This window comes from Juglans regia, chromosome 6 (genome assembly GCF_001411555.2).
Source record: "Juglans regia cultivar Chandler chromosome 6, Walnut 2.0, whole genome shotgun sequence".
Lineage (NCBI taxonomy): Eukaryota > Viridiplantae > Streptophyta > Magnoliopsida > Fagales > Juglandaceae > Juglans > Juglans regia.
Window position 1 is genome coordinate 25,295,856 of NC_049906.1, and position 16,212 is coordinate 25,312,067.

The 16,212-nt window shown below is 33.7% G+C and overlaps 2 protein-coding genes across 2 annotated transcripts; one reads left to right on the plus strand and one right to left on the minus strand.

Annotated features, from left to right (window-relative positions):
* The first annotated feature begins 4,392 nt into the window (after positions 1-4,392).
* Positions 4,393-6,091, plus strand: LOC109004191 (putative F-box/kelch-repeat protein At1g12870). Its single transcript, XM_035690832.1, has 2 exons — positions 4,393-5,082; positions 5,531-6,091. Exons 1-2 carry the CDS (start codon positions 4,486-4,488, stop codon positions 5,573-5,575), a joined length of 642 nt encoding a protein of 213 aa, XP_035546725.1. The 5' UTR covers positions 4,393-4,485; the 3' UTR covers positions 5,576-6,091.
* A 2,387-nt stretch (positions 6,092-8,478) lies between these two features.
* On the minus strand, positions 8,479-9,925 carry LOC109020265 (ribonuclease 1-like). The gene is made up of 4 exons (XM_035690720.1): positions 9,844-9,925; positions 9,279-9,487; positions 8,999-9,185; positions 8,479-8,726 (listed from the first exon to the last, which is right to left on the minus strand). Exons 1-4 carry the CDS (start codon positions 9,923-9,925, stop codon positions 8,479-8,481), a joined length of 726 nt encoding a protein of 241 aa, XP_035546613.1.
* Positions 9,926-16,212: the final 6,287 nt, after the last annotated feature.

Genomic DNA, 16,212 nt, shown 5'->3' on the forward strand with positions numbered 1-16,212 from the left:
TATTCACAAACATTCTATAATATTTATCACTATTAAATATAAATAAAAATAAAATTACTATAATATTTATCACTATTATATATAAATAAAAAATAAAATTAATATAATATATAAATAAAAAATAAAATCACTATAATATATGATAAAAAATAAAATAAAATCACTTATTATATATAAATAAAAAATAAAATCACTATAATATTTATCACTATAATATATAAATAAAAAATAACTATTATATATAAATAAAAAATAAAATCACTATAATATTTTTCACTATTATATATAAGTAAAATAAAATCACTATAATATTTATCACTATTATATATAAATAAAAAATAAAATGACTATTATATATAAATAAAAAATAAAATGACTATTATATATAAATAAATAAAATAAAATCACTATAATATATAAATAAAAAATAAAATCACTATAATATTTATCAAATAAAAAATAAAATCATTATAATATTTATCACTATTATATATAAATTAAAAATAAAATCATTATAATATTTATCATTATTATATATAAAAATAAAATAAAATCACTATAATATTTATTACTAAAAAAAAATCACTATAATATTTATGGGACCCACACCTTTTTCAACTATCTATCTAAAAGTCAACAACTCAACATATTTACACATCCAAACAACTCAAAATACTCTTAATGGGACATACAAACTCACTTCAATCTCTACTCATAACTATTCACAAACATTCTCAACACTTCTCAAGTATTCTCACTACCCAAACGTACCCTTAAGCCTGAATTTTGCAATACTTATTCACATCCTAATCTCGTGCCAAATAATATGTTAAGTCACTAGATTCATATTCCTCATGGCCATATATTTGAGATCATTTGAAATGCTCTTTGCATCCAAACGAAGTTATGCATAATTTCAATCATGAGAAAGTCAGTTCCAAATTTAGCATGAGACTTGACCCATATTCCTTTTTTTTTTTTCCTGAGTTGGTACATATTCCTTGATTATACAATATTATTGACAGTGTACCAGACCGACCTCATTACATGTGGAACTCGACTCTTATGCTTTTCCCCGCTTTTCTGAGCAACTTGCAAAGTCCTAATTATCCAAATTTAGATAAATAAAAAGCAAGCAGAGGGAGGGAGGTCGTGGGCTGTTGTACTTGAATTAATCATTCTTTGGATATTAATATATTAAATAAGGTTTATTTCTTGTAGAATATTGCTTCTATGAATTTCAAATTTAAAAAATAGAGAGAGAGAGAGACGTTGGATAGTTTCCTATAGAATACTCTTGCTTATACATGCAAATTAGAGGTGTTCTACATTTGCCAATGTCCCACTTTAAGTAAACAAAGATACAATTATTGACTCCAACAATACTATAAACAGAGTATTGGTCATCAAAGATTGATTATATGCAATGATATGTCTATATATAATTATATATACAAAAAAAGTTTGCAATTAAAAAAGTATAGAAGATTAAATCTAATGTCATGTGTGTGCAGTATGACTACTTACCATCTGAAACTTACGGCTGAGATGCTCTTTTTGACATAGCATTACCTTGTGGTACCACATAATTTATTAAAAATAATCAAAAAATATATATATATATATTTATATATATATCTTCTAAACAAAACGGAATCCAAAAATATAAAACGGAAAGACTGAAATTATAAATTTTCTCTACTATTTTGTGTTTTCATTTTTTACTTTTTTAGTAACTACGTGGTGGAGCCATTTCAAGAGGGTCATATGATCGCTAAGTTTCATATGATAGTTAAGTGTCAAATGACCCAATAACATTATTCAAAATTATTTATTAATTTATTAAAATTTTACGTTTACAAATGAGTTATTCATATGATAATATGAAGTCAGGATACTTCCATTTGACTGAACCAATCATGTCTTATTTATTTATCGATAAAATGAAAGAAAAATAATATATAGGAAGCATTTTGATTGTATAAAATCAGACTAATAAACTCAGGAATTCATGAAGAACAAACTTAAAATAACAAGTATCAGCAAGAGCAAAAGTTGAAATCTATAAACAGAGAAAGTACCATAAGCGGGACAAGGAAACTGAGAGATGGAATCGAGAGCAGAATTACTGTAAGTAGCTGAGAGAGAAGAAGATACCTGGAACCACATGATGGACATATCGAGAGTTCGGTTCGGCAAGGGAGAAATGGTCTGGAATTGCCAAAGAACACGAGCTTAGCCTTGGAGAGAGGGAGAGTGAGAGAAATGGACGAAGAGAAAGATAAGGGAGAAATCAAGTGAGGAAGAGTGAGTGAAAAGGACATAGAGAGAGCAAAGATAGAGGGTGACCGATTGGTTAGGTTGCATTATGTGATTGTTAGAGAGAGACTGAGAGAGAGAGTCACTGGCTAGGCGAGGCAGCAACGATGCGGCAGCGGGCAAAGCGTGGGAAGGGGCAGTAGTGGTACTAGCATGAATCTTCCGAGAGAGATGGATGGAGATACTGTTAGACTTAAAATTCTCTAATGCGGAATAACACTTTAGAAATGAGAATTGAAGGGTTTAACGCCAAGAAAAATTACCTCCAGCCATTGATGCAATCACTGTATAAGCTGCGTTTCTCACTGTGTTTGGCTCTTCCAAACTCTTCTCCACTCTATGTAGATAGTGTATTACTGAAGAAAATTGAGTGAGTGAGTTTAGGGACCAAACACATGTATTTATAGCCGAAATCTTTATCAAATTTCAATGTTTACATGTCCCACGTGATCCTATTTTCATGGGATCAGTTTAAACTTATGGAGGAATGTTGGACCACTTAAAAGACTCTTAAGTGATAGACTCCCACTCACGAACGTCTCCGTGAGTGAGAATTGGTCAATATAGTTCAAGCATGAGAATCGGTCAACAGATACAAGACTAAAATCGTGACCACTGCAAATAGTGTCAATTGACAAAATTTCTTTAGCCACAATCTATTGTAGTCGTAACAAGTTAAAAAGTGCCGCAATAGAATATTTCCAGCCAAAGTATTTGCGGCGACAATAGTACTGACCAAAAAAAAAAATGTTTTCTCAAAATAATAAAAATGTTCTTTTTACGTCGAAATTGTAGGTGCTGTAAAAGATTTTAAAGATTAAAAAAAAAAATTAAGTGAAAAGATTTACAGAAAATCAAATCTAAGAATCATATAATATATGCATGTGTTGTACATCTATTGATTACTTGGGTTGGACCATGCAATTACGCCTATCCTTGGAATATCTACCACTCGATCACATTAATGCCACACTCTCTTTCATGATGAAACACATGAGGACGAGGCTTCAATCGCCGACGGATATAAACTCATTTAGAAATATGGGTGCGGCTACTCTGCCGCCCCTTCTTGACCGCTGGGCTTACCGCCCAGCGTAAACTAGTTTTTTTTTTTTTTTTCTTTTTTCTTTTCACATTTTTTTAATATATTTAAATACATTTAAAAAATAAAAAAAATACATCAATACATTTAAAATCACTTCCTTAATCACTAAGTAAAAAAAAATAATAATAAAAAAATAAAAAAAGACAAGTGGTCAAATAGAGGTGTCAAATTGAGTGGGCATAGTAGTATTTTCCTAGAAATATTATTGAGAAGTACGACTACTAACTTACCGCTCACATGCTGTTCTTCATATAACATTACCTTGTGGTACAACATAATTTATTAAAATAAATATATATATATATATATCTTCTAAACAAAACTGAATGCAAAAATAAAAAGGGAAAGATTGAACTCTAGAGGATATGAGGGTTAAGTTTCATACGACCAAATAGTATTATTCAAAATTATTTAATGATCAATCTTGTACAAGTTATTTGAAGTCAACTTTACATATGGTTTGGTTATACAATACGAATTATTTCATCTCATCTTATCTTATTTAATCATTATAATTTTTTTAAATTCTCATATAAAATATAATAAATAATTTAATATTTTAAATTTTAAAATAAAAATAATATTAAAAAATTTATTTTAATAATATTTTATTTAAATTTAAATTTTTATTTTATCTATATAACTAAATGAGATTAATAATTTATTAAAATTTTACGTTGACGGATGAGTTATTCATATGATAAGATGAAGTCAGAACAGTACTTCCATTAATTGACTCAACCAATCACGTCTATATTATGGGTTAAATAAAAGAAAAATTAATATATAGAAAGCTCTAATAAATATTTACAGCAAATTAATATTTTATAAATTTTCAGCATTAAATCTATCGTTAAAACCCACGTTAAGGACAAAACCTGCCCAGATATGAAGATTTATTGCATTTGTTTTGCACAGATAAGATTGACAACACAACGACTAGTATGGAATTGCTTAATGTCTAAGACATTACAGCTAGTAAGGCGTCTTTACAGAAAATTCAAATTCACGATAAGTAATACTTTTTTATACTCTCAACTGGTGGTGAAATTGAATTAAGAATGTTGAGCCGCCATCTCCCAGAGGACGTGGTGACTGAAATTTTGTCGACGCTGCCGGTAAAATCGTTGATGCGATTTAAATCTGTGAGTAAAGCCTGGTATGCTCTCATCAGAAACCCTCATTTCATCACAAAGCACCACACTTTCGCCATTTCTGATCACAATCGCAATCACTGCCGTCGAGTCATCCTTGAGCGTTACCGAGCAATAGATACCCCACGTTTCTCCATGCACTCTAACGACACCCTGGAGTTTTCCGGCGACATACATCTCATCCCACAATTGTTCTCAGAAGATATTACCCCAGTACTTTTCATCGGTTCCTGTAATGGAATAGTTTGTGCTGTTGGTATTTCTGCAGAGCGTTTTCATTTTGGTCCTGATCCAGACCGGGCTTGGGAGATAGGGCTTTGGAATCCTGCAACCAGAGAATCTAAGAGGCTTCCGTTTGTCCCTCGCCCACCTGATTTTGTCCCTCTCCCTCTTGATATTTGCTTCACGACTTACGATTTTGGCTTTGGTATTGATCTCAACACCAATGACTTCAAGGTGGTTAAAATCACTTGCTTCTATTCTCCGTGGCATTACCAAGTTGAGGTATACAACCTTACTACTGATTCTTGGAGAGTGATTGATGCATCCCTCAACTCAGCCTATTTTATTAAAAGATCTAATTTTCCTTCATACTTAAATGGATTATGTTATTGGTTGATTTTTCCTGATCGTTGCGACAGGGAGCATAGTTTATTACTTTCCTTTGATATGAGCAATGAGATGTTCCGGGAAATAATTTTGCCTGATGATATAAGATCTCTTGTTGACACCATTGCCATTATCAATGACTCTGTAGCTATGATTTTTCCTACATATAGTAATAGTAGTAGGAATGACGTTGGATTATTAATGGAGTATGAAATATGGGTGATGAACGAGTCTATTGTGGAATGTTCTTGGACTAAACTATTTACGATTGCAGTACCCAGTCGTCCTTTACAATTTCGGGATGATGGTTTGATTGTGCTTAACAGCGACCATTGTGTTTCAGATAAGAAATGCTTGGTATTGTTTGATCCAAGAACACAAGAACTAAAGAATCTTCCAATATATGACGAAGGATCGGAAATGTTTGATCTGGTGAGTTACAGAGAGAGCCTAGTTTTAGTTAATGGATGGAGGAATGTGCTTGAGCAACAAGACACTTGATGATTATGATATTGATATCACAGATTTGGACTATTATTATTTATGTATTCCAAGAGGACTACAGAATTACTGTGAAACTGAGTGGTTTCAATGTTGTGATTTTGGTCATGGGGTCAATTGACTGCTTATGTAACAAAAGTTGATTTAGTTGAAGAGTTGGTCCTATTTGCTTAAATACAATGGTTTGTGGATTGGAATTACATGAGGACCATGACGTCCAGGAGTATGACAGATTTTAGCTTCAATTGAGATGGTTTCCTTGTAATGCATATAAATGGTGTTGAGTATTTAAAGCTAGTTGTAATTGCATATTTATACTTGGTTTCGGTTGTGTTATGCAATGGAATGTGAGAAGTTAAACGAAGTTTGGATTGAATGAATTATGTGGTAGTGTTGGATTGAATTGTACATGAATGGACTAAGGGGATGATGGAGTTAATAGGATTGGTGCCTTGGACTTTAAAGTGAAGCATGAGGTTCACTTTAAAGTATAAGGCCGTTGGCTTAACATTGGACAAAAAGTGAAAGCACAGGGAATTAATATATACTTGCTGCAGTAGGCGTTTTATACTTTTCAGGTTTATACTTAATTTATGCATCAACCCTCTCTTACTTAGCTCTTTCCCTCTTCATCATTTCAGCCAAACTGAGAACCTCTAGAAATAGGGATTTGAATTTCTTGTTTTGGCACTTACAGCATTTTCATATATAATGTAAGTGTCACTTTCTTTTCTTCATATCATTCCTTCTTGGTTTGTGAAAAATCGTGACTATTTGAGAAGTTGGATGCCATGAGAACACCTCAAACAAGTTGTTTTTTATGAAGACTTAATTTTCTGGCTGGTCCAAGTCTTAGTGCAGCAATTCTTGGAACGGTTTTCCTTTTCCATCAAGTTTCTGCCATTTTGATTTAGTGTGGTGTTCCTTTTGACTATCCTCAACACTAGTGTCATATTGTGGGGTAGTAGAGTGTGTAGTGAATGAAATGAAGAGGTGAAACAAGGAGCATCACCTGAGCTTGTGGCTGTTCAAATGAGAGTATGATTCCTGCATGTTAATTCTGTTTTGGGGGATTTTGTTTTGTAAGTCAGCTCTGAAGTCTTTCCTATATATCCTTCAATCTTGTGATCAACTTAGGTAGCTTTCAATTTTTACTTAGTTTAGCTCAAGCCACCATGAACAACCATTCTTAACCTTAAACCACTGTGTTATTGAAGAAAACAGAAATATACAAACAGCAATAGATCAACATGCACACTCCCAAACCAGTGCAGAAAATCTTGTTGTGGCAGTGAGGAAAATATTCAACCTTCCTTCTTCTCAACTCTCACCACCTTAGTCACTGATTTACCCTGTTTGAGACCACTCAAACGGGTATCTCAGCCACCACAACAGTTGTAATTGAAGCACACAAACAGCAAAACAGAAAAATCAAGAAGAAAATCTGCAGTTGTTCATATATCAGCTTAGATCAAGCTCTCAGGTCTGCTCTTTCCAGCTCCAATCCTTTGGTTTTCATCTTCAGTTCTCTTCCTCTCTACCAATCCCTTGTCACATGTGTGTTATAGCTAGAAGTGTATTTAAGTAGCAAAAGAGGCATTAGCAGCTGAGATTTGAAGCAAACTGAACCACAAAAACAAAAGTAGCAGCTAGTGCTGCAACTTCTCGGGGTTCTCTCATGTATAGCCCTTAAATTACCTATTTCCTTCTTTTCCCTTCAGTTACTTTAGCCTATATACTACAATAGCATCATATTGCAGAAGTCAAGACGGCAACTGGCAGCAATTGCAGTAGCACAAAATTAAAGCTGAAGCAAAACATTTTCCTCTTGATTTCTCTTATTACCTCAAGGCTACTCAACCAACATCAACAACCTTCTAAATGTGCAGCCGAAAAGTGCAGCAGGAACTTTAATTCCTATTCGAATTATCAAACAGATCATATTTTGATTCCTGTGCTTCGATTCAACCATCATGCAGCACAGGAATTGAAGCCCAGGAATCAAAATATAAAGTTCTTACATTCAGTTTCAAATGATACCACTTGGAATTCATTAGAATTAATCAAAGTGTTTCTTTTTATTTATTCAAGACTTAATCATCTTCAAAAAGTGAAAATGATGTCTTGAACACCTACAAACTCTCAAAAGTTCACTAAGGATTCACAGTAGATTACACAAGCATAAAAGAAGATAACTGAAACATAAATTAACTCAGGCCCATGACCCACCAGCAACTCAACTTATTTAGCTAATTTAACTGAACTACCTTTGTACTTTTCCGGCCCTTCATACTTCACTTTTAGAAGACTTCTAAACCCTTCCGTTGTCCCTATCCTTGGATCTCCTTGGAACTGTGCGTTCAACGTGTTACAGAAGTTTTGGATCAGCATGATAAAAGAGAAAACAATCCTCTATTTCTACATGTCATCAACTAAAATTGCTGGATATTTCTTATGTTATGTAACATTCATTCATTTAGAAAAATAATATAAAATAAAACAAATGATAAAGATTATAAAAAAATAAAAGAAAAAAAAGAAATAAAGATTATAAAATAGACTTGCTCCGAGTTATAGTATAAAAAGAAATAATTTAACACATGTTAGAGATAATTTTGTAAGTGATTGAAATATAGAATTATTTAAAATATGTCAAATCAACAAGTATCACTAAGCATGATAATATTTTAGAAATAAAATAACATTAATTACTCCTAAACAAAATGGCTGGGGAATGAAGGAAACCCAACAAAGGGGAAATAAAAAAGAAAGAAAGAAAAGACATACCTATTAATTTGGGCGCACAGTATTGCTGGTGGGGAAAAGAACTGATACTTGATCATCGTTACCGCATTGGATGTACTGAAATGGACAATCACGAACCTTCTTTTGACGGTCAAAGCAAATATAAACCTCAAGCAGCTGATAACCACCGTTTCTCATGTTGCATTTCAATTGTCCATGTTTTTTGCCAAGTGCTTTAAACAATGCATCATAGATAGTTATCCGCTTGTATGGATTGGGGATCGGTCGACATCCTTAGAAGAAGCGTGGAAAAGAACTTGCAAATCAATTTATATGAAAAATCAAGTGGCACAAACCCGAATATCCTTAATTATTTACAGTACCCATTTGTAATTGTCAAACCAACCGATAAAAAAAATAATCGAAACAACAAATGATTTAAGCATTTCTATGGCTCTATTCTATAAATAAAGACAATTTGCACTAGATGGCATTTGAGAAAATCTTAATTTTTTCACTACCTTTAAATTGTTCGAGTAACCTCATGAAAAATTATAAAACGAACCTTGGCCACCTAAACCAAGATCATCACGAAAGCGTTTTCTAAGATCAATTGCATCATTGAAGTACACGGATGGCTCTAGACCAAGGCATCTACCATGCTTGTTCCACTCCAACGTCCAGAAGATAAAGTCCTCTGGGCGATGAAGGTTAGGCCAATAATGTTCTAGAGATTTTTTTATATCTTTCACCTACAAGTCATGCCAAGAAATATATATATCAAATTTAAACCGAGTGCAAAGATTTTTGAGCAAACATGACTGTAATGTAGTCTAATTACGTACCTGGCTACTTGTCAATTCCTTTCCCGGACAAGGAGCTACCTGAGAATTATTTGCCCAGAAAGGCCACAGTCCGTGTATTAAAAATCTTTGATAGTCCGTTTTAATCTTCTCAGCTTTCTTTGAGCAAGGAACACCGATATTGCATACAGAATTTGGCCATTGGAGTGCCAACTTGTAATATGAGAATTCCTCTGCAACATTGCTAGAAGCTAAGAGTTGAATGATGAAAAATAAAGAACGTAGAAACCCAACTTCTTTTGTTTTGTTTTGTTTTTTTTTTTTTTTTTCAGAATGAAAATCAACTTTTGTTGAAACAGATGAGTATACCATAAAATTCTAGAATAAAGCCAAATGGGGAGAGAGAGAGAGAGAGAGGGGAGGGAGGGATCAGGGAGAGAACACAAGTATGCTATAAGAGACCCCATGCAAAAAAGCAAATCAATTTGGGTGTACTAAAACTATCACAAGAAAATGACAAAACAAAATAAGAAGTACAATGAACCAGCTCAAAGCGCAAATCAGAGTCAAAGTGTCAAAATGGGGGTTAGATGTATATAAGCATTACCTCCCAAAACTGTAGCTGTAAAAGTAGGACTAGTGAGCAACAAGGACGAAGCAGCAAGTAAAATTGTGATTTTCACTTCCATGGCAAAGCACTTGGCAGAGAAAGAGAGAGAGTTGTAATGAATTTCACATGCAGGTCTGGGAATATTTATAAGGTTTCGGAATGTTGGGTAATCGAGTTTGGGTCCAAGTACGTACATTGTATTGTTTTTATTTTAATTTTTTGTCTTCATTCAATTTATAGATATCTTCAGCATTGTTTTTAACGGGCATGAAAAAGTTGCCGGCTTTTACTTTGGGAAGAACGTTGGCTTTGAAGTGTTATTAAAGACCGGTTATTTAAGTTGGTTGCTTTAATTGTTTTTCCTGTTTACGTCCAGGCCGGTCGGTTTTTTGTCCAATAGGCAATATATATGTTTGTTTATTCCTGATGTACGAGTGAGATAAAAATTTTTTTTTATTAATAATATTTTTAATAACATTTTCCTTACCGTTGCTTAATTATATATTTGGTTCAGAAAAATGTTTGGAGCAGCCGGAAATCGCAGCACACTATAAAAATTTTTTTTTTTCATCTCAACAGGTTGAGTGTGCTAGGAACTCTACAAACAATAGAGTGTGATTTAGATTTTTTCATTTGGCTCGTACGTGCTATTTGTTAATGGTGTAAAAAGTTAGTGCAATCGGCTGCTATTAGTATCATTGATGGCCAACGTCTTTTTTTCTTGTCAATTTCTTTTTCATTGATTAACCAGTACTTGCCGGATGGAGGAAAATGATCAGCTTTTAATTTCGACTTCCAAGCGTAGAAGCTGTCAAAGTAATACAAGGGTAAATCCCAGGATCGAATTCACAGGGACAATGAGAATTTAGCAAACATTTCATTTTCGCAAAACCACATATTACCGTTTGGAGTGACACGAAAATTTAAAATAATAAGCAAAGAGAAATAAATTCCTAAACTTAACCACTAACAATATTTACACCTAAATGTGGGTATTTACTAAGGGAGTGTAGAATGAATTATGAGTGAAATGGTCGGGACGTTAACTTAAACCTGTAAGAAACAATTAAACAAACACTTGGGATGCAATTTTCACCCACCAATTTGGTGATGGATTTACTTCTCTTTTCATTTTCTCTCAACCATTCTCTCATTCCTAGAAATCATAGTCGGATAATATAGCAATGAACCACAATTTTATTTTAATAAAACTACTTGACAAATTATATAACAATCATAGAAAGTGAAAGAAAAACGTTAAAGTCATGTTACTTGTTCAAGTATCAATTGTGCCTTTACATCTACAATTGATCTAAACCAAGAACAAAGAACTCTAATATTTTCTAGATGCACATTGAGATATAATCCATCAAGTTAATAATCAAAAACACTAAATATTGAAGTAAATCCAATCCCAAATAGTCACGGGTTACTCATTGAATCCCAAGCTAAAAATCTAGCCTATCATCTCTAGATTAACAAAATGCTCAATAAAATTAAAATCTAACATCATCATATACTGTTTCAAATGAAAATTACTGAATAAAAATATACTGTATCCCACAAATGTGCTGAAATCCAAAACCCAAAAACATACAAATTTGCGGAAATTAAAATGAACTGGAAAAATAAAAATAAATTGAAAAGGCAGATGAACACTGTGCGGGAATAAAACCGAAAGAAAGAATTGTGCGGGAGAAAAAAAACTTGCGGAAAAAAAAACTATCTAAAAACTGCCGGCGCATGAAATTCTTTTTCATTTTATATCTCTGTTTTCGCGCACGCCTCACTTCGCATTTCAGTTTCTCCCCCTTGCGTTTTGAGTCGGCTCCCCCAGCGTGCGTGCGTTTCGTTTCAGCTCCAGCCCAGTGCGCCGTTTTGAATCCATCTTCGTGCGTTTTGACGTGCTGAGCGTGCCCCTGCGTGCGTGCGTCCGTGCTGCGCGTTTCACTCTGCTGCAGTGCTGTGCGTTTCATTCCACTGCAGTGCGCACGTCTCTGCCCACCAGGCCTTGCTGCTGTGCGTTTCATCCCATTGCAGCCCAGCACATGCGTCCGCGTTTCATGCCTCCCTCTCTTGCGTTTTGATCTGCTGCAGTTGTGCATTTCTTTTGTTGTTGGCATTAGGTACTTCCAATAATACCCATATAATTTTAATATCTTTTCCACAATGCCCTGCAACATAAGTAAATTATCAGAATAAAATTTGAGATATTAATCAGAATTTAACATTGAGTCAAGTATTAAAAATCAATACATAATTAAGTGCTTAATTCATTTTTTGTTAAATAATTCATTCACTTAAGCAGCTTTATCATGTAATTTTTATCACTTTATCAGAAAACGACTATTTTTTTATTTAAATGGTTGAGCTTATTGAGCAAAGATGGGATTGGTCTGGTATTGTTTTTCCATTTGAGTGTGTTGTTTTTTTATACAAGATAGGGAAAAATCTCTAGAGAGATTAAAAAGAGGGTTATACCTAAATAATTTTGAGAGTATTTTCAGATAAAAGAAATGTATTTTTTTGGTGGAGCTTTAAACTCAACCACTTGTGCAGAGTTGATTCTAGCTATACGACGATTAGTTGTGCTGTTGTATCATGAAAGAGTCAAGTTAAGAAGAGTTTTGCTCCACCGGTTAATTTGAAACTTTGTACACTACAAAGAGTTTGAATCTCTTTAAAGAGAACGATATTTCCGTATCTCAATCCAAACTGATTTCATTTAAATGTTAATTTCATTGTAATTTTTATTACATTATTATGTATTTCACTAACAATAACATTAGAGATGTATATTTTAGGAAACTATATATTCTATAGGAAACCATCCCACGACTCTGATCTCTCTCTAAGTTGAGATTAATATCCATTAATTCAAGTTCAACAGCTAGCCCACGACCTCTGCTTGCTTTTTATGTAATCAGGTATATATGTGCATTACCATATGTATATAGTAGCAGGTTGGACAAATTATGCCAATCCTATTCAGTAATATCTGCCACTTACATTAATGTCCTCATGCAATATGCTTTCATTTCAATGATACTTCTTCCATGTCTTACCAATATTGATATAAACCCACGTACGAGAGGATGAGGCTTCAATAAGTCGATTCGGTACAATTTATTGGACTAAATAAATGCATGGGTAGTGGATGAGATCACTAAATGCTAGTAATAAATAAAATCACTTCTTTAATTACTAAGTATAGGCAGCATACAAGTTTTTCTCATAAATAAATACATCTCCAACATGTAAAATTGGCCAGTGATCATTATAGTAGAAGATATCCACCGCGTGTATGTTAGGTGCCCTCATTTACTTTTACTAATTAACTTTTAAGGAAAATGGAGAAAATACAAACTTCTATTCCATTTTGATAAAATTGAACTTTTTCATTTCTTTTATTAAGTTTGACATAGTACTATTCAATAGTTCATAGCTATTTCATGTAGAGTAATTTTATAACACTAAAATTTACTTTTAATGGAATGAAACAATTTTATTGATGGTTTGAGAATGAATTGTAAAAGACTTATAAGTATATTATCATTCGTATTTAAATTTAATGATCGAGATTTAAAAGAGAAGACATGATTTTTATTATCTTATTTAAACGAGTTATGATGTTTTGATTTTACGTTAAAGGGCTCTCAATTGATCAACTTATTTTTACCCGAATTTATTTATATAAAATTTAAATATACTAATTCCGTATCAATATTAATTTTATGAGTCTTATCACATATTAACGCACTTGATTTTGATTTGATTGCTTCTGACATTATGATACCGATATTATGTCATGTTTTTATTGCGGTGACTAATTTTTTTCTGGACATATATTCACTAAGAAAATAAATAATACCAACCACAATAAGAACGAAATCGTGGATTGCATGCAAAGAAAATCGGACCGAAGGTATAAAAGAAAGAGATATACGACTTTCTTATTTTAAGTAAATGTTGTTGATACAGCACATGTTTAATAGTTGAAATAGGGTTGGTGATTAAAGAAAGTGGAAAAGAACTAATGCCAGGTCGGTGTTACCGCATTGACTAAACTGATATATATGGGCAATGAAAATGAGTTATTTGCCTGTTGTGAATTAATGCATAAATTTACACAATAGACCCAAATAACTATCCCTGACACACAACAGTGATTCAAGTGTTGATTATGTGCTCTTCACCCCCATAAAAAAAATAGTAAATAAACAAATAAAAATAAATAAAGAGAAATATAGAGATTTACATGATTTGGCATAAAAGCCTTTGTCTAAGGATTGTTTGGGGGCACAATCGATTATGATGGGCAATTTTACAATCTCTTTATCGCCTCACATATCTAACAGCAAAATTGAGAAATTTATAGTTTCTGAAAGTTGAAGACGATGACTCCCTTAAAAGAAGATCCTTTGAAGTTATTGGACGTGGAGTCTGTGCGTAGAAAGTCATTTGTAGATTTGTGGAGATCTCCTCCTTATATATGAGTCTATTTTCTTGGAGTGATTGAGTCCAACTTGCCTTGTGAACTCACGGACAAGCAACCGACAATTGCCCAGCCATCAAACTGTAAAGCCCATAGCCCTCCTTCAATCGTAAACCACCAAGCCGTTGTCGCCTTTGTTTTAATGGACTCAACCTCCCAGCCACTCTGAATCGCCTTGCCCAGCAATCGTGAGCTCAGCCGTGAGCCACCCAGTGCTCTGCCATGAAACATCCACTCAGTTTGGGTATAACGTCTATCCCTCTTTATCCTTCTCTTGGGCAGTAGGAGATCACGAATTGAGTTTGAGAATCTATGATGTTGTTGGGGTATGTTGAGTGAAGTGACATATATAGGGATTGAGTATGAGTATGTGTATAGATTTCAAGAGCATTTCCATATTCGTCTTATGTGAACTTGGTGTATGATTATCTTGGTCATGGGGTCAATTGACTGTTTATGTAACAAAAGTTGATTTAGTTGAAGAGTTGGTCCTATTTTGCTTAAATACACTTGCTTGACAGATTTTAGTTGCTTACATTAGGACCATGATGTAACACCCCATATTTTAGTGTATTTTTAATTGAAAGATTATTTGTTATTAATTTAAAAATTTATTCTCTTGTTTTAAAATTTGTTGGATTTTTAGTGGGTTTATTTTTATGATTTTAATTTTGTGAAAATTATTCAGAAGTGCTTTCTTATAATTGATTATTGTAATATATTTAAATTGCTTTTCATATTAAATTAACTTATTGTTGGGTTTAATCTTATAATTGATTATTGTAATACATTTAAATTGTTTTTCATATTAAATTAACTTATTGTTGGGTTTAATTATTTATTTTCATTTTAATCATTACGTTTGAATTGAACTTATACAAAAAATAAAATCATTACGTTTGAATTATTTATTTTACTTGCTATTTTAAAATCGTTTTCGTTGGATCATTTTTGTGACCCACGATATGAGAATTGGACCTCATTTCTTTCCCTACATTTTATCTTTCCTCTTTTCTTTTTCTTCTTTTTTTTCCTTTCCTTCTTTTTCTTTTCTTTTTCTCCTCCCCTGCTTCCCGCGCGCCACAACCCCCCTCCCTCTCTCCATCCGTTTCTCTTCTCCCCCAGCCCACCACTGTGCACCGGCAGTGACCGACACCGCCCCTCCCTCTCACCTCCCCTTCGACCAGCGACCACCTCCCTGTAATTTCAGCCCTCCTCGCACCGTCGTTAGCCCCCACTCACCACACCAAGCCGCGGGACTCCTTGTGCCGCTGCTCCGCGGTCGAGCCACCTCCAGACACCATCTTCTCACCACATTATCCTCGGTCTCTTAGCAACCCTTTGGACCCAACCCCACCTCCTATCTGTCACCGGTGAAGCACTTCCAACTCTATTTCCGTTTTGGGTGTTTTTGCACTTCGACCGCCTATTGCGCCGCCACCCACGACCAACCACCACCACCACTAACTTCACCGACATCCCTAAGCCCTACTCTATCAATCTCGGATCTTTGTTTACACCCGTTCAAAACTGGGTTTTTGAGACCCACGGCCACAGTGCATTTGGCACTGTTTTGTTGTTGCGTTGCTGCTTCTCGCACCTTCGTGATCTTTCAAAAATTATATTATAGCATTGTAAGTATTTTCTCAAAGAACTTTTGAGATTTAAATGTATTTTCGCACTAACTCATATTTACTGTGAATTTGTTGGTTGTGCCGGACTGAGTCTGAGGAGTAAGGGGCTCGGTTGGATTTGATGATGGAGTTGTTTGTGTGAGATTGGTTTATGCTATGAAATTTGTTGGCTGTTTCGGATTTAAATATTGGTATTTTGAGTTTGACGTTGGTCATGGTGAATATTAGTGATTTTTT

What these genes read in the sequence shown, in the direction of transcription:
- LOC109004191 (XM_035690832.1), top strand. Translation starts at nt 4,486, where the DNA reads ATGTTGAGCCGCCATCTCCCAGAGGACGTGGTGACTGAAATTTTGTCG. An exon ending in CGTGGCATTACCAAGTTGAG is followed by an intron (nt 5,083 to 5,530) that starts GTATACAACCTT and finishes ATTGTGTTTCAG; the next exon opens with ATAAGAAATGCTTGGTATTG.
- LOC109020265 (XM_035690720.1), bottom strand. Translation starts at nt 9,925, where the DNA reads ATGGAAGTGAAAATCACAATTTTACTTGCTGCTTCGTCCTTGTTGCTC. An exon ending in AGGAATTGACAAGTAGCCAG is followed by an intron (nt 9,186 to 9,278) that starts GTACGTAATTAG and finishes CATGACTTGTAG; the next exon opens with GTGAAAGATATAAAAAAATC. An exon ending in TCTTGGTTTAGGTGGCCAAG is followed by an intron (nt 8,727 to 8,998) that starts GTTCGTTTTATA and finishes GCTTCTTCTAAG; the next exon opens with GATGTCGACCGATCCCCAAT.